We start from the raw sequence: 23,420 nt of genomic DNA on the forward strand, positions 1-23,420 counted from the left end.
GTTACCTTTTCTTAATAAAAAAGATGAGAAGTCAATAGATTTTGATTTTATTAACCTAATATTATCTTAAAATTATTTTTTTTTCTGGTTTTCATATTCGCAAAACATTCGCACAAATTTCGCGAATGCGGATGCGAATGCTAATATGCAAAAACATGCGAATGCGAATACGAATATTCGTTACATCACTAGTGCCTATCCGTGACGAATGTTGGAGATTAACATGGCAATATTGATCTTATCTGCAGCACAGATGTTGTGTTGAACCAGGTTCTAGTTCTGAGATTCTTTAACCAGGATGTACTTCTTCTTCCTGGAGCTCGCTTTCCAAATATTTTTCCTTGCAGGATAGCTTGTAGGATGGCATATCTCGATTCTTCGCATAATGTGTCCGAGGTATTTTAACTTTCTAGATTTGATAGTGGCAGTACCTCTCGGTTCTTCTTTATTCTTCTGAGGACATCCTCATTTATGACCCGGATTCTTTATTTATTATGCTGCCGAGGTAGTTGTAGTCTTCTTCTTCTACGGCACTACAGCCCAAATGGAGTCTTGGCCTCCTTTATTTTTTGCCTCCACCCTTGCTTGCCTGTGGCTGTTCTTTTCCATACACGGACTCCTAAAAGGGCTTGTGCGTCGCTGTTTACTGTGTCTTCCCAGCGCTTTCTTGGCTTTCCAACCGGTCTCTTTCCCTGCATTCTAGCATTCAGTGCTCTTTTTGGTAGCCTATCCTCTCCCATTCTTATCACATGTCCGGCCCATTGCAATATTTGTATTCTAATGAAGTCTGACAGGGGTGATTCCTTATAAAATTGATAAAGTTCGTTGTTGTATGTTGTATCGACTTCTGAAGATTCCGTTTTCCCTAACAGGTCCTAGTATTAATAATAATAATAATTGGTCAAGGATATTGGTAGGTAGGGATATTGGTCAAGTCACAGAATATATAAGAGGTGTAACAAGTAGAAAAGTCATTAAGAGAGCTGAAGAAATAATGCGGAGCACTGCAAGACACTCGAGATACGATCCAGAAAATAACACAGCCCAACAGTGTCTGGATACATTAAAACAAAAACTCTCCGTCTATTCAGGACGATTAAGAAGGTATAAAGTTAGTAACAACCGAAAATGTGACAATGCACTTTTTGAGAACTCTGAGAAGGCGTTTTACCGAAAACTCAATTCCACCGTAGAAAGTGTCGACAAGTCTTACCCAAGCCAAGAAGAAATTCATGAGTTTTGGGGGAATCAACTTTCCACACCAGCTGCTTTTAACAACAATGCTGGCTGGATAGAAGATACGACGCACAACTGTCACCACTACGTCACTGCTAACTACGAACCATTCACGACTGAAGAAGTCTCAAATGTCATCAAAGAGTTTCATAACTGGAAATCTCCTGGACCAGACGGAGTTCAGAACTTCTGGCTTAAAAAGTTTTGGAGTATTCATGAGTGCTTATCAACATTAATTAATCATGTTATTTCTAATCCTCAGGAATTACCATCATTTCTAACTCAGGGAACTACTTATTTAATACCCAAGGATCAAAATAACACCCAAGATCCATCCAAGTACCGCCCAATTACTTGTCTTCCAACTTTGTATAAATTGGTCACATCCTGTGTAACCCGGCGTATCTACCAACACTGTGCTCTAAACAATATCATAGAGCCTCAACAGAAAGGATGCGCTAAGGGTTCCATGGGTTGCAAAGAACAGCTTATCATCGACTCAGTCATTTCTAACCAGGCATTCACTAAAAAAAGGAACCTTTTTACTGCTTTTATTGACTATAAAAAGGCCTTTGATTCAGTACCGCATGAATGGCTAATAGATATTTTGAAAATATACAAAGTCGATGATAACATAGTGACCTTTTTAAGGCATATAATGAGAGATTGGAAGACTAAAATTCACTTCCAAATACCTGGTGAAAACAATATTGAAACCGAAAATATCGCAATCAACCGGGGCCTGTTTCAAGGAGACTCGTTGAGTCCACTGTGGTTCTGTTTAGCTTTGAACCCCCTTTCCCAGCTATTAAACTCCACTGACTCAGGTTTTAGCATTAAAAGCAATAATACTGTAGTCGCGAAGCTCAATCATCTGTTGTATATGGATGATTTGAAATTAATGGCTTCCACTCGAGAACACCTAGAAGAGATGCTAAAAACTGTAGAAACATTCTCTAATGATATTGGTATGCAGTTCGGTCTAGACAAGTGCCGTGTTTTGAATATAGTCAAAGGAAAGGTACAGCCCGGTGGATTCGATATGCAAAATGGCCAGAACATCGAGGCCATGGGCGATAACGATATGTACAAATATCTTGGAGTAAAGCAGGCGCGGAAAATTGACCATAAGCAAATGAAAACTGAGATAACTACTGAGTTTATAAGAAGGGTAAAACAGCTGCTTCGTTCACAGCTTAACAGTAAAAATTTGTTTAAGGCACTGAACACCTACGCTTGTTCCGCGCTTAGCTATTCATTTGGTATTGTTAAGTGGACAAAAACGGATATAGAAAATCTTCAGCGAAAAGTACGAACACACCTCACAAAGGCACAAAAACACCACCCTAAAAGTGCAGTAGAACGAACGACATTACCCCGGTATTTAGGAGGAAGAGGACTTATGGATATAGGTGAGCAATTAGATAAACAGATTGCTAATTTAAGAACTTATTTTCAGATGCAAGCTGAGACATCTACTCTACACCGCGCAATTTGCGCAGTAGATGACACAACACCGATCAAACTGAGGGAACCAGAAATGCGCATAAACCACCTTACTAAAGTAAACCTCTGCACGGGCGACATCCCAATGAGGTTAGCCAAGACTATGTCGACAATATAGCGTCGAACTATTGGTTGACATCAGGATAGATGTTCCCTGAAACGGAGGGTTCATTACTGGCCATTCAGGATCAGCTTATACCAACCAGAAATTACCTGAAATATATCGTCAAAGACCCTCAGGTTCAAAACGACAGATGCCGATATGGATGTCAAGCCCAAGAAACCATCCAACATATTACAGGGGGCTGCCAGGCATTTGCTGCAACTGAATACAAGGAACGGCATGACGCAGTGGGAAAAATCCTTCATCAAGAGATAGCTAACAAGCTGGGACTTCTCCAAACGGACTATCTCCCATATTATCAATACGTTCCTGAGAGTATGCTTGAGGATGGCAACTACAAGCTATACTGGGACCGCAGTGTGCTCACAGACCAAACAGTGGCACATAATAGACCAGATCTTGTACTAGTTAATAAATTAACAAGACAAACAACACTAATTGATGTGGCGATACCTAACAACAATAATCTACGTAGTAAATTTACTGAAAAGATCGCCAAGTATAGAGATCTGGAAATTCAAATACGGAGACAATGGAGAATGCAAAGTACCCAGACGATACCTATTGTTATGTCTACTACTGGAGTCATTCCGAAGACCCTCCTCGAAAGCATAAAAAAGCTGGGTCTCAACGAACATATTTATAAGACCATGCAGAAAGCTGTACTACTTGCGACGGCCAGAAGTGTAAGAAAATTTTTGGGAGATACACCTGCATTCCAAGTCACCTAGGGCTCGATAACACGGAAAGAGTCCCACCAGAGCTCAATCCTTTTGATACTGTAGGTATCTGGGATGAGTCAATTTTCCCCTCAGAGGGAGTGTGAGCCGTATGGCTAAATCTATAATAATAATAATATCGTCTTTATTATTTCTTCAATATAGAAATGTACATTTTTATATAAAACATAATATATTATTTTCAGAAATAAAGGGCGAAGTTCATTTTCTGAAATGTCGCCATTTACAGAAAATGTTCTTCCACTTAACCCGAAAAAGAAAAAAAAAACTTATCTATATAGTGCCATTACAAAAACAACAATAATTTCGTTTCATTTACCAATTTATTCGAGCTCGAGCATTATGTTCGTCCAGAACCAAAATTATGATTGAGAAATAAACAAATAGTCTCTAGATTTGGATTTAAACTGCCCAATGTTTAATACTTTTATTGTTGATGGTAATGAATTATACAAATGACCTACCTGATACCTAAAAGACCTTCTAAATATCTCTGTTTTAAATTTCGGTATTGCCAGCAAACCTTTATATTCTTTTTCTCATGATCATCTTTCAGTGCGTCACAGTTTTTCGATTTCTCTCTAACGCATTAAATTGTATGTGACAGAAAAAAAGGCACGTCTTTGAATACTTTGGTAATTATTCTAGTTCGGTGATTATTCTAGTTGTCGATAGATGGCGCCATAATCAAAAAATAATTATTTATTAAATAAGATAATAATATTATCAATATAATCTGTACAATTTATAAGACTATACAAATGAAAGAAAATACCATTTTATAAATGCAATAGACACAATTGATTTGGTTTTATTCCAAATTGAAAATAAAATTTGACAACTGTCAGATTTAACAAAAATGTCACGTTAGAATAAATGTCATAAATGTGTATTATCACGGACTTACCTTTTTTTCTATAATTTGTGACGCACTGAAAAATGTTCATGAAAAGGAGAATATCTAATATTTAAGTTGTGTATGTCCGTTCGATACGTGATTTTACGATGAAGATAAGACGGTTTTTTTGTTAGAATTATTTTATGATAAAGACAGACTGTATGATGTACCCTTCTATTTTCCATATTCAGCCACTCAATTTCCTTAATTTTATGTGAAACTCTCTGTCTTCTGCGAATGCCAAATATGAGTCTTAGACAGGAATTTTGAACTTTTTGAATTTTATTCTTGTAGTGAGTGGCTAAATTAGGACCGTAAAGAGCGTCAGCATAATTAAAATTTGAAAGTACAAGAGAATCACACAAAACTTTCTTAACATTAAATGGTAGAAAATGTCGATTACCGTATATAATCTTAATTGAAGCGTAGGCACGCTGTATCAATTTATTTGTATGTTTTTCGAATCTTAACTCTGAATCCATTAATACACCCAAATTCTTTGCCACATCAACAACATCAAGAATTGAATCCTGAATTTGGATTTGGATTGATGGTAAAACTAATTCCCTTTGATTTCTTGGCCCAAATATTAATATGTTTGATTTACTGGAATTGATGCATAGGCAATGGTTTAAAGCAGCTTCTACAAATCTTTTTAAATCGGCATTAATCAGATCATTAGCGTTTTTTAAATTTTCGATTGGGAAACTGTAGTAGAGCTGAGTGTCATCAGCATATAAATGAGCTTGGCATGACTGAAGCTTAGAGAGAAGATTAGAAGTATATAGAGAAAATAATAAAGGACCCAATATTGAGCCTTGTGGAACTCCTGAATTAATATTCAAAGAGTTTGAATTTTGACCTTCTATATTAACATGCTGTTGTCGCCCTTCCAAATAGCTTATTATAAGTAACAACGCATCATAGGAAAATCCTAAATACTTTAAAATGCTTATCATTAATTCATGGTTAATAGTGTCAAAAGCTCTGCTAAAATCTAATAAAATCAATATAGTACATTTTCTGTCATCTATAGCCGTAAGTATGTCATCGACAATATGCAAAAGTGCAGTTGTGCAACTAAAGCCTTTGCGAAATCCAGATTGAACATCAGGTAAAAGAGAAAATTTTTGTATATATTCCTTTATTTGAATTTCCATAGCTCTTTCCAATACTTTGGATAAAGTAGGTAAAATACTGATACCTCGCAAGTCTTTCATTTCTTTTGGATTTTGTTTCTTCGGCAATACCCTCACAACTGCCCTCTTCCACATCGCCGGACAGACATTCTCTGTTAAACAATAATTTATAATATGTGTAATGTAAGGTACGATATGAGGACAACAAAGTTTAATTAATTTAATATTTATACCATCACACCCTCTCGCATTCGTTTTTATATCTGATATGGTCTTAAAAACAAACAAGTCATTAATTTCCTTAAATTTAAAGTTTTCATTGAGTAATCTATTATTATTATAAAAATTTAAAAGATGTTGGGGTGGTTTTTTATTAGGAACAGATTTTATAAAAAAATTATTTAGATCGTTAGGCTTTTTTAAATCCTCTGGAATATTTTTATTTTTATCGGGAAGAAATTTATTCAACTTTAGTGTCTTCCACATTTCTTTTGATGAATTATTATTGAATTGATGTATAAAGTATGCCTTTTTTTCTCTCTCAATAGCCCGATTAGTAAAGTTACGCATTTGTCTATAAAAATCTAAATGTCTCTGTAATCTAGTCTTTTTAAATTTGCTTAAAGCTTTGTCCCTCTCGTTCATCATAATTTTGATGACATATGTCATCCATGGTGCTCTGGCTTTAGTGACTCTAGAGGTAACTATGGGAATATGTCTATCAAATAAATTATTTAAGCAATTAACTAAGTACGATATTTTTGCATCAATATTTTCCTGGTCATATATTCTGAAAAATGAAGTATTAAACAAATCAGCCTGAAAGGATTCTTGATAAAAATTTTTAAAGCTTCTATATGTACACATTTTAGATTGTTGCGATGTACCACCTACATTTACCTTACAATAAACAATAGAGTGATCTGAGATGTTATGATGTATGACACCCCCCTCCACTGCAGCTCCTTTTTGTACTATTACATAATCTAGAAGTGTTGCAGATGTAGCAGTGACTCTAGTAGGAACGTCTATCAATTGACAATAATTCAGTGATTCTAAAATTGAATAAAAATTCTTAACACTACTATTGTCATAGTCAAACAAGTCTAAATTAAAATCACCCATACAAATTATTTCATCTACAGTTGGTCCAATATCAATTAGACTATTTTCAAACTCATCCAGAAAAGAATTTAAATTTTTTTCATGAGGTCTATATATTACACCTATTCCAAATGTTTTTTTATGAACCGTAATTTTAATCCATAACTGTTCCCAGATATAATCCTGCCTACTTATAAGTGGTTCACAACGCAATCCATCTCCAACATATATACATATTCCTTTACCTCTGCAATTTCTATCCGCCCGGTATAATTTATAATTATTAAAATTTAATTGGTCATCAACAATACTATATTTCAACCATGTTTCACATATTAAAAGAATATCTAAAGAATTATCCGAAACTATTTGTTTAATATTTTGCAATGAAGGTACTAATGATCTTGCATTACAGCAACCTACTTTAAACATTTTGTTTTATTTTAAACAATTTAAATGCTCGAGTTCGAAATTAAAACAATACCAAAACAAACGATATCTAACTTAAACAAAAAATTGTAGTTCTTGTAGTTTTTGTTCCACCTAGATAAAAAATCTAGTAACGGGAACAACTCAATTGGTCAAATGCTGCAAATATAATCCTTAACATTGTTATGCTCGTAAAAGATAAAAATAACAAACATCATGATTCTATCTGTTAATTTCAAAAGCCATTAAATAGAGAATAATAATAATACATTATATACTAAGTAAGTAGTTTAGCGACATCCTCCAGTGAGCTGATTCTTCTACCATTTTGTTGACCATTCAGTTTGACGTAAACTTGACCATAATTTGTCCAAACCACACCTGAACCATTAATTTTTTTCACTGCCTCCGTTACAATATTTAGCTGCTCTCTCGTTAAATCCTCTCGAATTATTATATTTGTAGACTTCAGTGACCTTTTATTTTTGTAAACAACATTTTTATAATAATTTGAGGAAAATTTCACCAAAACTGGTCTACTTTTGTGGGTTTCTTTCTTGTTCAGTCGATAGCAGAACTCTATACTTCTTTCATCTAATTCCAGATGCATTGTAGTTGTAAATATAGCAAGCATAGTTTTAGACAAATTTTCAGGACCCGATGGTTCAGGAACTCCATAAATTCTAAGGTTGGTGCTTCTCCCCATTTGTTCCTGTTTCTTTTGGTGATTAACAAGAGATTTGATTGTCTCTTCCTGCTGCTGAAGTTTTCTAACAATACTTTGATTTTCTTCTTCAAGTTTGGCAATTTTTTCGTTATATTTCTCTTCGATAATCCCAGTTATAGTTTCGGTAAGCTTGAGGATAAACTCATCTGCTGTGCACAATTTAACAACAAGGTCTTTAACTACTGAGTGCAATTCATCCTCTCCCTTACCACTTTGACTTCTATTACCATCTCTACCCATTTTAACAAAACAAACTTTATAAAAACTTACTGCAAATCAGCTAAAAATCAGCTAAAAATATTTCTATGTATCTATGTATTTACGTCCGTGGTCGTAACTTCCACTTACAGACAAATTTTCAAAATTATACGTGCACGTTTACCACATATTCCAATACTTAATCGCAGCACCGCAAAACCACGTCTACTCTGTAAGGCACATTCTTTTCGAATATTCTCCTCAGTACTTTCCTTTCGAATGTGTCGAGTTTGTTTTTGGATGTTTCTTTCAGGACTCAGGCTTCACTGCCATAACATGTTATTGGTCGAATTAAAGTTTTATAGATTCTCATCTTTGTATTTCGGTGGACACTTTTACACCGAAATATATGGGAGAGGGCAAAATAAGCTATGTTTGCCTGCGTTATTCTCTTCCGTATTTCTCCATCTTCTGAACCGTTGGCATATATTTCTACTCGCAGGTATGTAAACTTTCAACTTTCCAACCGTTTCAATGTGTATACTAAATTATACAATGTGTATACCAATATAATTAGTGTATACTAAATGCCTATCACCGCTGGCAAAGATTAAAAAACAGTTATAATTGAAACCATTAACGAATTTTAAAATAATATACTTACTTCTCTGTTAAGTTGTTGTCATGTGGCATAAGAGCTTTGTCACTAAAAGTACCAAAGCCCACTTGTAAGTTTGAGGTCAGTTTTTTCATCGTTGCCAGCGTCTCGCCCAAACTCAACAATTTCTCGTTGACTGACGTAGACTTACTCAAACCCATAAGGTAGTAAATGTCCAATGGGTAGTCTTCTGCTTGGGTGTATTTCATTGCGATGGTGTGCACTGCTCCTGAAAAAGGAAAATAGCCAAATTAGGGAAAAATATCTGGATTATACATAGGTATATGTATAGCGAATGTCTGCATATTAGTTTTAATATTATTGTGAGTCACAACGCCTGATAGTACATTATTTGACGGTTTTTGCTGTAAATTTTAAAGAACCATTTGGATTGACATAAAATTGGGCATACGCATAGCCAACATGTCAAAGAAAAAAAGTGATATTGTGCCGATGTGTGCTTTTGCCCTGGGGCTGAGTTTCACCCCTTCTCGGGGGTGAAAAACATACGTTCAAAATAAGTGTGAAATTCAATAAAGTGCCTAATTCTAAGCAACTTTTATTCTATACAGTTTTTTCACTAAGTGAATACTTTTCGAGTTATTTGCCAGTGAATATGTTCATTTTTCAGCAAAACAGACACGTTTTTAGACAATTTTTCGCAAATAATTCAAAAAGTATTTTATCGAAAAAAAACATTGTTAGAAAAAGTATAGCTTGTAAAAAAATGAAATAAATGGTGTATACATCAAGTCTCCAGACCTAGTAGAAGCAGAGTTATAGCTAAAGAAAAATAGGTTAATATTCGCCAAACTTCAAATAAATATATTTCAACGTGAAATAACCAAAAAATTAAGCACTTTCTGGAAAAAACTCATTACAACTTTTTTAAAGAGTTTAAAAAGCTTTATGTCTACTTTTATAAAAAATATTTTAGCATCAAATGTGAGCATCCCGATAACTACAAATAATCCAAAGATATTAAGAGAATCAGTAAAAAAATTTATCGACAAGGAAATGGGTATAGAAGTAAAAATAAATGAAGTAAGGAAATTGGGAGATAAAATATACTTAGTCGAACTGGATAGCAAAATACGAAAAGATGAAAATAATGAAAAACATACATAAACTCAAGGAACTGCCGAACCGCATATACATAAATGTCATAAATGATGATCTAACAAAACGTGAAAGAGAAATACAATCCAAAATTAGAGCAACTGCTAAAGAAGAGAAGACCAAAGGGAAAATTGCTAAGGTGGGATATCAAAAGTTAATTTTGGATAATGAAGTATGGAAATGGAACAGAGAAAGAGAAAAGTTGGAAAAAGGAAATTATAACCGCTCAAAAAACTAATAAGCAATAACGGACAGAACAATACTATAAAGACGACACGGCAAAGAAAAAGGAGACAAGAGGGAAAAGACGAAACAGAAAAGAAAACAATAAAATCAAATGAAGTAATACGTATGGCGACATGGAATATAAGAGGAAGTCACAAAGAAGGAAAATTAAAACAAATGGTATTTGAACTTAAAAGATATAGTTTTCAGATCGTCGCATTACAAGAAACAAAGCAATTATGGCAATACAGTCAGGAAATAGAAGATTACTTATTCTTTAATAGTGGAGGGCAAAACAGAATGCTGGGTACAGGCTTTTTAATACATAAAAACTATAGAGCATCAATTGTCGAATTCAGAGCAATATCCGATAGACTTAGTGTTCTTAGAGTAAAGGGAAAATTCCAAAAAATATCATTTGTAAATATTCATGCACCTTCGGAAGAAAGAGAAATAGAGGTAAAGGAAGAGTTTTATAACCTACTGGACCAAGTATATGAAAGCATCCTCAAATATGATCTCAAAATAGTCATTGGAGATACCAATGCCAAAATAGGTAGAGAGGACATATTTATGCCTACTATAGGAAAATACAGCTTGCATCCAACAACGAATCAAAATGGACACATGCTCATCGACTTTGCAAGAGAAAAAAACCTTTTAATAAAAAGTACCTACTTCCAGAGAAAGGAAATACACAAGGGCACTTGGAGATCGCCGGACGGTCAAACGATAAACCAAATAGACCATGTTTTAATAGAGAAGGATGTAGAAAAAAGCATAATGCATATACGTTCATATAGAGGGCCAGATATAGATTCAGACCACTTTTTAGTGGGAATAAAAATGAACCAAATAATACCTATAAATAGAAACAGAAACAGAGAAAAACGCACGATGAACAAGATAGTCAGGTTACAAACAGAAGAAGAAAAAAAGGTATACCAGTTGACACTTAACAAGAAACTGGAACTTATTACAGAAAATGACAATGTAGAACAAACATGGGACTTAATTAAAAATACTTTAAAAGCCGTAGCAGATGACGCTGACAAGCCAATCAAGAAACAACAAAAGGCATGGTTCGACGATGAATGCAAACTAGAAATAGAGAAACGGAACAAGCTACGATTAGAAAGTCTAAGACTGGAATCAAAAACAGCGGAAGCACTTTACATAGAGCAAAGAAGAAAAACCAGCGCAATTTTACGAAATAAAAAGAGAAAATTCTACGGAGATAAGTTGAAAGACATTGAAGAGAATTACAAAAATAATCTTATTAGAAATTTATATCAAGGCATTAAAAATCAAAAAAGAGAATATAAACCACAGCCCATTTATTACAAAGATAAAGAAGGAAAAATGATATTTGATGACCAAGAAATATTAAAACGATGGAAGCAATATTTTGATGAATTGTTAAACGGGGAGTACACAAATAATCACAATGAAGAAAACACAGATGATGGAAATGAAGAACACATAATTCACGATAATGAAGGATACACAGACGAAATAATGTATATGCAAAGAGCCAGTACGGAAGATCTAGCACCATCCCTAAATGAAGTTGAAATTATCATTAAGAATCTAAAAAACTATAAATGTCCTGGAAGTGATTCTATAACAGCGGAAATGTTAAAATATGGAGGAGCGCAGCTGACAGACAAAATACACAAATTACTAAAAAACCAGTGTTGCCAATCGCATTTCTCTAGATTATCCGATGATCGCTCGAAAAATATCCGATTTGTCACGAAAAGGTACGCTAGGTCAAAAATTATTCTGTTATTAAAGTCAATGTTGCCAATGTTATTCTTTTAGTCCCCTTAACAACCATCAAATAACAAAATCCGTTGTTCGTACGCCAATCAGTTGATTGTAATCAATTATCATTATGATAATTAACATAATTGATTGATTAATTAATTATTAATTATCAATTAAGGTAACAATTATTAAAATAATTGATTAATTAATCAATTAATCTCATAATTATTGTAATCAATTATGTTTTCAGCAACCCAATCAAAGTTGACATTGACAGTAATTAAATATTTGATAATGATCAGTTGATTCCATTTCTGATTAGCGTTCGAACAACCGGCCCTTTAATATACTGGATTCTCTATTTCACAGTTTAAAAATTTTCGTTTATAGATGAAAATCTCGTATCCTAGCTGATTATTACCTAATTCATGTATGTAAATACTATTTACTTACTATTATTATATTATTCGTATTTTGTATTATGGTAAGTGTTAAATTCTAAATAAAGAAATAAATCTAAATATTTCATTATTTGGATCGTTATATTAATTTATTATAATTATTTAAGTAAAAAAAAACACTTTTAAATATTATTTTATTAAAACGTAATTACTACCTAAAACTAGGTACTGGAAAAATAAATAATTAATAAATCAATACAAAATAAACTAAGTTAAGTACAACTACATTAATAGCATAGGCGTAAAATTACTGGTGAATACTTTTAAAATGCATTATTTTTTATTCGAGTCCTGAGAAAGCTAATAAGTATTATTTAAAAATTTAAACGCAGAATGAAAGATTATATTATTACCGAGGGCCGAAGGTCCCTGAAGACTTCTATAATTTTTATTCTAATATGTGACAGGGGTAAAAGATAAAAGAATATTAAGTGTGATTTTTAATTTCAAATATCTCATTCAAAAGAATCATTTTGTTTATTCTAAGGGACTTTCAGCCCTCGGTAATAATGTAATCTTTTATTCTGCGTTCAAATTTTTCCAAAATATTTATTAGTTTTCTCAGGATTCGAAAAAATGGATACGTTTAAAGATTATTGGTCCGAAATTTTGAGCCTACGCTCTTTTAACAACTAAAGATTTATTACAACTAAAACAATAGAAGTGTATTTGAGAGTATTGTAGTTATTAAGGTATCAAAGTTATTATCCATAATACCCGTGGTGCGTTCAACGTTAATGCCCGACTAAATAATTTTTATAGGCAAAAAATTTGAAGAATTTTTGAGTTAATTAGTAGATATGCAGATATTACTAGTTTCAAATAAGTAGATTTTTCTACAACCACTATTCCAAATGCATTTTTCTGCACAATTTTATGTTAACAAACTTAATATTTTCTCACAGAATAACTGAAAGTAGTGTGTAGAAAAGTGACGTTTCTGTGCCGAAAAGTTCTTTTCTGCATAGTACCATTACATTCCTCAAAAAAATCATAAATATACCTAATTAGGTAAGTATAACATGTTTAAGATATTAGATTTGATAGAACTTTACAAAAAGAACTAGATTTAACTACATCTCATGTCCGAGAAATCTAGAAACGTTTACTTAAGCACTGCACTACATAAAATAAAAAAAAAACTAAATCGTGCGTGAATGAGCTTTCATAAGTTTAAAGACTAGGGTGGTGCGAAAAAAGTCAAGTTGATAATTCCATGTCGCTATAGTGCGGAAAAGTTGCGATTGGTAATTACAAGAAAAACAAAAAAATAATTATTCAAATCGGACTTTACCTTCCGATCCCGCAACAGGCCTAAAGATTATGAAAAAAATGAAATTTTACCTTTTTTCCAAACATTTTTATTTATCCTTGGTGTACGTTTTATTTATCGCTGTAGTAAAATTTATTTACAGTTTGTATGTTAGAGTAATAAAAAAAGAGATTTACGCATTTAACGAATATCTTCCGATCCCGCAAGGTCAATCAAAATCTATAAAAAATTGAAATTTTTGATGATTTTGATTGATTAAAAAACATTTAGTTATCTCATTTTTCTGTTACATTGTGAAGCTCTTCGCTTGTTTAGATATTGTATGACAATATTTTAACAACCCAGAACTCAAAACGAGGGGGTGGTTGCAGTTCTAGCTCCACACGCAACCCTCTCTCCAACGAACCAATGAGTGTGCGTTTTTTTACATTATTTACATATGTACATTTCTTTTTCATCTGTCTGTGTCCAGTTCTTAAACATCAACTTTGTGTTGTGATTTCTTGGTAAAATCTGGCAGCATGGACCGTGATTTAAATGTTTTCCTGATGAATCCATCTGTTGATTGGGGCCCACATACATTAGCATTAGACCATGCTTTCGTGGGCAACTTTAGACACCGCTCGTCAGCTTGCATGTGACAGGGATAGTTTTGTACATTCCAGTCTGGCATGTCTCCCGTTGTAAAGTAAGAAGTTATATCTTCATTTGAAACTCTTCGAAGAACTGGTGGAGAAGATAGTTTTGTAACATTCCAGTCTATTATTTCAGTGTAGTTCTGTTCTTGAAAATTTAAAACAAGAGGAATGAAATTTCTAATACTTTTGCCCTTGGCTTTAGTCTGCCCGTCTTTTAACACTCTCCTTGGCCCTAGCTCTCTAATGTGTTTCCTTTCTCCCTACTACTTGAAATTTTGAAGCACAGGACTAAACTAAAATAATAGACTGGAATGTTGCAAAACAATCTTCTCCACCACTTCCTCGAAGAGTTTCAAATGAAGATATAACTTCTTGTATTACATCAGGCGACATGTCAGACTGGAATGTTCAAAACTACCCCTGCCACAAGCCAGCTGATGAGCGGTGTCTAAAGTTAGCCACGGAAGCATTGTCCAATGCTAATGTATGTGGGCTTCAATCAAGAGATGGATGCATCAGGACAACACTTAAATCAAGGTCCATGCTGCCAGATTTTACCAAGAAATCACAATGCAAAGTTGGTGTTTGAGAGCTGGACACAAACAGATGGAAAAGAAATGTACATATGTAAATAACGTAAAAAACACACACTCATTGGTTGGTTGGAGAGAAGGGTGCGTGTGGAGCTAGAAGTGCCAACCACTCCCTCGTTTTGAGATCTGGGTTGTCTAAATATTGTCATACAATATCTAAACAAGCGAAGAGCTTCACAATGTAACAGAAATATGAGATAACTTAACGTTTTTTAATTTATCAAAATCATCAAAAATTTCAAATTTTTATAGATTTTGATTGACCTTGCGGGATCGGAAAATATCCGTTAAATGCGTAAAACATTTTTTTTAGTACTCAACCATGCAAATTGTAAATAAATTTTACTATAGCAATAAATAAAACGTACTCGAAGGATGAATAAAAATTTTTGAAAAAAAGGTAAAATTTCATTTTTTTCATAATTTTTAGGCCCGTTGCGGGATCGGAAGATAAAGTCCGATTTAAATAATTCTTTTTTTTGTTTTTCTTGTAATTACCAATCGCAACTTTTCCGCTCTATAGCGATACGGAATTATCAACTTGACTTTTTTCGCATCACCCTATTAAAGACTAAAAACTAAAAACTCATAAATAACATCGGACGGCAGACAGTTTCTGAAATTTTGAATTGGATTAGTATGCCTTAAGTGGATGCACTTGTGCATTTAAATTCTAAACAAAAGAATCGGCACATGTCCCTTTTGTCAAAAGATGAAAAGTATCGGATGTCACTAACATTCATTCAGTATAGGCTATTTATAAAAATTTGGGTGCAACCAAACAAAATTAATGTGTTGTTGGTGTTGGGAATATATGGATGAAAAAGTTTTAGTCGATGGTAGATACACTGAAAAATATCCGTAAATATCCGATTTATTTAAAGATACGAAGAAGATACGACAACTCTCAAAAAGGTACGCAAATCGGATAATTATCCGCCGATTGGCAACACTGTAAAAAACATATGGGAAAAGGAAGAACTACCAATGGAGTGGAAGCAAGCAGTGATATGTCCTCTTTATAAAAAGGGGGACAAAGCAGAATGTCAAAATTATAGGGGCGTGGCACTATTAAATGTAATATATAAGATATTAGCAGTCCACATCAAAAACGAGCTAGCAAGAAGTCTTAACAATAGCATAGGTGAATACCAGTGTGGCTTTAGAAAAGGGAGAAGTACTATAGACAACATCTTTACTTTAAGAGAAATACAAGCTGAGAGCTATGAATATAATAAACCAACAATGGCAATCTTCTTAGATTTTAAGCAAGCTTTTGATAGAATAAAAAGAAAAGAAATATATAAAGCATTAAAAAATCTAGAAGTTTCACCAAAAATAATAAGAATGATAAAGCTTACACTTACGAAAACAGAAAATAAAGTAAAAGTAAATAACAAACTAAATAACAGAACATTTCGAAGTGAAAAAAGGAGTACGACAAGGGGATCCATTGTCATCACTGCTATTTAATGTAGTATTGGAAATGATAATAAAAGAGGCTAATATTAACAGATCAGGACATATATATCATAAAAAACATCAATGTTTGGCATTCGCGGATGATATAGTAATTCTATCCAGAAGCAAGGAACAATTAAAAGAGGTAGTAGAACGACTAGAAAAGACAGCTCGAGAAAAAGGACTTTATATAAATGAAACAAAAACTAAGTACATGGAATGGACCGACAAAAAATTCGAACAAGGGCAATATTTAATGATAACAACGAATGAAGGAACAATGTATAAATTTGAAAAGGTAGAGAGATTTGAATATTTGGGGACCTTATTTTCTAGTAAACCAAATATCCGGGATGAAATACACAAAAGACTAATGTCAGGGAATCGTTGCATGTATGCACTCAATAGAATACTCAGAAGCAAAAATATATCCAAAGCAGCTAAATTAAGAACGTATAAAACTGTGATACGACCAATAGTTACGTATGCCTCAGAAACCTGGACTATGACAAAAACCGAGCAATCAATGTTACAAGTATGGGAAAGAAAAATACTTAGAAGGATATTTGGGGGAAAATAATCAACAATCAGTGGACACGAAGAACAAACAAGGAGTTAGAAGAATTGTATAAGGAGCCTAATAAAATTGCAGTTGTAAGATCACAAAGACTTAGATGGTTAGGACATGTCCAAAGAATGGCCCAAGTTAGAATGCCTAAAATCATGTTAAGCGCTACAATAGGTGGTAAAAAGAGAAAAGGAAGACCTAGGACCAGATGGAGCCATGAAGTTAATGATGACCTGAGGTATGTCAATGCAACCAATTGGAAAGAAAAAGCGAAGAACAAGCAAGAATGGAGGAAGATTGTAAACCAAGCCATGAGCCTGCTTGGCTCGAAGTGCTAATGTATATATATGTGAGCAAGTTACGCTCAAAATACAGTTGGTCCGTTTTGATTTGGCATAAAAAAATCTGGAAAATCACCCCCTATTAAAAACTTAAATAGAATTAATGCTTACCGCTTCACATATTGCTTTATTTATGTTGTGTCTATATGGTCTGTAAGTTTCATCGATTCAACGTGCTTATTTTGAAAAAAAAAATGGTTTTAAAATAAAATTTTTAATTTTGAAAAAAAATGCTCTTTTTCAAAATAACTTAAAAATTATTAGTAATACCAAAAATCTCAAGAAGTAATAAAATGTAAAATGCTTTTCTAAATATTTTGAAGTTTTTGTTTACCTGTTAGACAAAAATCGGTTATGCTATGGCTGTTCAAAGTTTGCATACACTCGGGATTAGTGACTCGTTCAAGTAATTTTAACTACAGCCTTTTCAAAAATAAGCACTTTTAACCGCTGAGACTCAGTACCGGTGCTAGGGTATAAGGCGCCCGCCTGCAAATTTAGCATAGGCGCCCTTTGGTTTCTTTTAAATTAATATTTTGTATCGCACCAGCAAAAAAAGCTCATTTTGACGCCCCCTTAATAGGGGCGCCCGCCTGCAGTGCATCCCTTGCAGGCCCGTTATCGCCGGCCCTGACTGAGACTTACAGATCGTATAAAGAATAAATAAGCAAAGTAACATGTGAAGCGGTTACGATTAATTTTATTTGATATGCTAATTAGGGGGTGCTTTTCGGGATTCTTTTTACCAAAAAATAAAAGGTACCAACAATATTTTGCAACAACTCACTTACTTTTAAGGTTAGAAACTTTTTAAAAAAACAAAAATAAACCTTTTTTAAACACTTTAAAAAAGTTGAAATGAATGTTCCCCGAAAAGTGTTCCGTTTTTTGGTTATTTCTCGATGAAACATTCGATTTGGAATTTGACGAATAAGAACCAACTTTTCATTAGCTACAACTTTGCTTGTACTGGGTCTACAGACTTAGTATATGCACCATTTTTTTCATTTTTTTATAAACTAGGTATATATTTATTAAGAATATTTCGACAAAATACTTACTTTTTAAGTTATTTGCGAAAAACCATCTAAAAACGTGCTTATTTTGTTTAAAAATGAACAAATTCACTCGCAAATAACTCGAAAAGTATTGACTTGGTGAAAAAACTCTATAGAACAAAAGTTGCTTAGAATTAGTCAGTTTATCAAATGCCGAACTTATTTTGCACATATATTTTTTCACCCCCGAGAAGGGGTGAAATTCACCCCCAGGGCAAAAGCTATCATCGGCACAATATCACTTTTTTTCTTTGACTTATTAGCGTGTATGCCAAATTTCATGTCAATCCAAGCAGTTCTTTAAAATTTAGAGGTTTTGCAATATTTTACCGTTAAAGAACGTACTATGATTGATGTCCTGAGTTTTACAGTAATTCCACAAACCTGAACCCGGACCAGAATTAGACTTTGCTCCAAATTTGCTCCTCTTTGCCAGAGGAGTCCTACAACTCTACTAGGGGAGTTACAGAGGTAGCACCTTTTATCGGAACGACCAGATTGAGCGTCATAGTCGGGAGATGGTTCTTGATAATTGGTCCTCATAAGACATGTTCTTCTTCTACTTAAGGCGCCGTCTTCTTTCTAAGGTTGGCGATCACCATTACTATTTGTACTTCTAGTGTACTACCTTGTAAAGAAGTAATAGAGTTTTTGAAGAAAATGAACAGAATCATACAGAAAATTCCAAGACAGGAAGTGCTCATCACTATGGGAGATTTTAATGCCAATATATTTGAATATGTGTATGTGTCTAAAGAACGCGTTCATAATTTTCAATTTGTTCTTTGGAGTGAAGAGTCTCAATTCAGGTCCATTATTATTTAAATGCTGTAAAGCAGCGTTTTTCAATCTTTTTGATTTTGCGACCCCTTTAGAGGTTGAAATATTCTGGCGACCTCCTGGTGTCAAAGAAATAATTTAATTAAAAACTACATACGTTAGGTAATAATTTTTTTTACATTAGCAGCTAGAGTATTTATATCAAGAAAAGCGTTGTACCCTAATTCCTGTATTCCCGTTGTACCCTAATTCCGCTATATGCATCACTTTTTTTGTTTCGGCCAGTCTAAAAATGTGTAACTAATCATGCATAGTGTACCTATACTGGAACATTATTTTTAGCATTTTCTATGGCACTGTGCATGTAATCTACTTCCATGTAAGAATGCCCAGATTCTAAAAAATTTTGCTGCACAATATTTAAAAATGCTGTTTTATACGATAAAATGAAAGATAAACTTAATATCTATTTTTTAGATAAAACTAAAACATACAAAAGTGACCAAGTCATAATATCCAATTGTCGCAGTTTAATGTTGACATGAATAAAATATGAATCATATGTCATGCAAAAGTGACCAAGTCAACATGTTCATTTCTTCCAGTCTGTTGATACGCATACCCAGACATAGACATTTGTATGTTATGTGTGTTGCGGCATCAAACCTTATAATTTTGCCTTAAGAATTTTTTCAGGTATTCGGTTAGTTCTTTGCAGTGACTTGGTCACATAAACTAAAAATCGATAAAAATTGACTTGGTCAGTTTTTGCAGTATACCCACGATATGTCAATTATGGCTGAATCAGAGCGTGATAAACGTTTCTTTTAGTTGCCTTTGTTTTATTACTACTCCACAAGTAAGTACAGTGTAACCTCGATAACTCGGATTAATCGGGACCGCGGCCGATCCTGGTTATCGAAAATCCGGATTAGCCAGAGAGCATGGTAAAAATTAATAAAATGCGGTATACTTATAGATAAAGTCCGTTATAATTAAAATAACATGAAATATATATGCACAGTACACATCTAACTTACCTATAGTTGTATAGAGTATAGTATAGATAGTATAGAGTATAGAGTATTGTTCATTTCTAGATAAAAAAACTCAGTCAGTTTCGGTTGTGCCAATCGGAACGATGTTATGTTATTTAAGAACAGTGGCTCTTTCATTGTTTAAAAGACCGTTGTAAGAATTTTTTAAAAGACAGTTGGAAATAAATAAAAGAATAACAGGTGCCTGTTGTTTGCGATAGCCCGAGATAATGAACGTCGCTCTGCCGCCGCAGCCGTGTGCCATGAGTCATTTTTACTATCGTATAGTTCAAATTACACAAATACCCATTATCTCTCAAATATTATATTCTGGTCACAGCGAAGTTTTATCAATGAAACTCGATATTTTTAAGACATTCCAGAAGAGGCTACAGATAAAATGTTTTAACATAATACATGCATTTTTATTATTGAAATGTTTGTCTGATGAAAATCGGTCCGGGTTAGCCGGACTTCCGGGTTATCGGGGGCCGACTTATCGAGGTTCCACTGTAATTATAAATCTTAATCGTATTTAATAAATAACTAATTACAGTGTACTATCGAATATTTTGATAATAAAAAATTCACCTTCTGACCTCCCTCTAAAGAATTATCGAAATATAAAGCTGATAAAATTTGTTATTGAAAAAGTACATACACACATATTTTCACAACATTCTACTTTTATTATTCATATAACTTTGTTCAAAAGTTCTTTTCTTCTCACTTGTTCATTAGTGGGTTGTTGCCCTTATGAAAGATTGTCACTTCATCTTTTGCGCGGCCGGCCGATACTTCTTCTACTTTTACCACTTGGTGATTGATCCCTTGATATTTTAATGACTTTTGTTTCCGTCATTCTACTGATATGACTGTTAGTGCAGTCACTGAAGGTGGATATGAGCTATTATCTCCGATTTCGTTGAACCTCCATCGATTTGCATGAAAATTGGTGAGTGGTTAGAGGATATCTCAAGGAACAAAGGTGACATGATGCTAACTTGCGCTTTTACCCTGGGGGTGGATGGCACCCCTCCTCGAGGGTGAAAATTATTTTATTAAAAATAACCCCAAAATTCGATAGAGGGACAAATTATAAGAAAAATTTGTTATATAAATTTATTAAAATAAATCAAAACTTTTTGAGTTATTAAAGATCAAAATTTTAATTTTTCGTGAGAAAAATGTATGTTTAACCGTTTTTCATAAATAACTCAAAAACTATAAGTTTTTGCAAAAAAGTTATCATCATCACAATTGAGGCTAATAAAAAATCAAATAAACTCCTTACTAGAAAAACCTTTCAATGTTAACTAAAAGTGAGTTATAGGTAATTGAATGTATATTTCTTTCGTCGAGTACCCAAATCTAAGTATTCAAGCTTAAATACCGGGAAAATGGTGCATTTTATAACATAAACTTATTAAACATTTGTCAAAGTTCATAGAAATATCTATCAAACAAGCCCTCTAACAAGTTGATAGCATTAAAATTTATGCACCAAAAATGTTTCAAAATGTATCTTTTAAAAAATTTTCCAAAAAATATTATTGTTTTTTTGTAAACACCTCCAATAATTTTTAAGATATAAGGTTCACCTAAAAACTAATTAGAATTTGATTCCAAGTGCTATTAAAAAACGTCAAAATTAGTCTTTTAAACCTCTTACTTTTTTTAAAATAAAAGGTTAAATGGCTCAGGTTACATGGTTCTCGCAGCAAAATTGAAATATTAAACGTTTCTATCTCGGTTATTTTTTACTCTACGGAAATAATAAAATGGATAAAGTATTTGGAACAGAAAAAACTAAAATTTAGTTATATATGATTTTTTACGTATATTGAGTATTTTTGGAAAAGTTATTATCAAAAGAAAATTTTAAATACGATAAAAGTACGATAATTTTAAAAATTCTGATTTTTTAAATTAAGTATATGTTTTTTCAAAAATATGCATTCTAAACCGGTCAAAATTGTTGAAATCATTAACTATGTTAACCTAAAGAAATTCTTGTGAGGATTACTAAAAATTTTAATTTTTGTGGAAATGGCGTATGTTTTATTTTTCACTTTTTCCTAAAAAAATCGAAAGGGTTCTCTTATTTTTATCATAACTTGCTTAATTTTGATGCTATTGACTTCTACTGGAGCTCATTTGATAGGTATTACGAAGTACTTTGGCATGTGCTTACCAAGTATATTATATAAAATGCATCGTTTCCCGTTATGTAAGCTTGAAGACTTAGATTTGAGTACTCGTCGAAAAAAATATATATTCAATTACCCATAACTCACTTTGAAATAACATTAGTTTAGTTCTTTAAGTGGGGAGGGTATTAAATTTTTTATTGTCTTTAATTTTGGTAATTATAGCTTTTTTACAAAAGGTTATAGTTTTTGAGTAATACGTGAAAAACAGCTTTAAAACATGGATTTCTTTTAAGAAAAAATAAAATCTTTGATATTTAATAACTCAAAAAGTATTTATTTATGTTAATAACTTTATATAACAAATTTTGCTTAGAAGTTGCCCCTATATCGATTTCTGGTATTATTTTTAATAAAAAAAAATTCACCCCCTAAAAGGCGTGGCATCCACCCCCAAGGTAAAAGCGCAAGTTGGCATCATGTCACCTTTGTTCCTTGAAGTATCTTCTAACTACTCACCAATTTTCATGAAAATCGATGAAGGTTCAACGAAATCGGAGGTGACAACCTTCAGTGACTCCACTATGTTCCATTATTTTTTTTCCGTTTAGTGTCTACTATTTTATAATTTGTACATTAAATTTTATAGGCAAGTATGCTAAATTTGCAGTTACTCGAGCGTTATGGGGACCTATTGGGTTGTGAAGATTGTTAAAAAGTTAATTTAAATCCATATTAGTGGAGACTCTCCATTTTTTAATTTAATTTTCCATTTCCAACAATCGTTTTTGTCTATTATAGCGCCATCTATCCATGATTCATAAAAATGTCTCGAATAAAAGTTACTTATTTTTACGTACCTAAGGAATCCAAATCTGCAATAAAAAAATGGGGACTCCTATTTAAGATTTTAAAGTTACACCCTGCCCCACTTCCGTGGGTGGTCGTGTTTGATGTCATTCGAAAGATTTTTAATAAATATTGAAAACGTACGTTGGGTCGTGTTTGGTATCACTCGATAGATTTTTGAAAAATATTAAACACTTTTTTCAGTTTTTTGATCTGACATTCATTTCGCGAAATATTCGATTTTTTTTGTAAAACTGTGACTCACCCATTTTCTTACGCCCCGCTCAAATCGTCAGCTTATTGAAATATACACTGTTCTGCATGTACTTAACTTTCCT

The 23,420-nt window shown here is 33.1% G+C and overlaps 1 protein-coding gene across 2 annotated transcripts in view; it reads right to left on the bottom strand.

Annotated features, from left to right (window-relative positions):
- Positions 1 to 23,420, bottom strand: part of LOC114343739 (integrin beta-PS) — a 117,507-nt gene that overhangs the window by 86,257 nt on the left and 7,830 nt on the right. For both annotated transcript variants that reach the window (XM_050648319.1, XM_050648320.1), the window contains exon 3: positions 8,766 to 8,988. In XM_050648319.1, the coding sequence (XP_050504276.1) occupies positions 8,766 to 8,988 (223 nt within the window). The remainder of the gene's footprint in view (positions 1 to 8,765; positions 8,989 to 23,420) is intronic.

The sequence above is a fragment of the Diabrotica virgifera genome, chromosome 4, assembly GCF_917563875.1.
Source record: "Diabrotica virgifera virgifera chromosome 4, PGI_DIABVI_V3a".
Lineage (NCBI taxonomy): Eukaryota > Metazoa > Arthropoda > Insecta > Coleoptera > Chrysomelidae > Diabrotica > Diabrotica virgifera.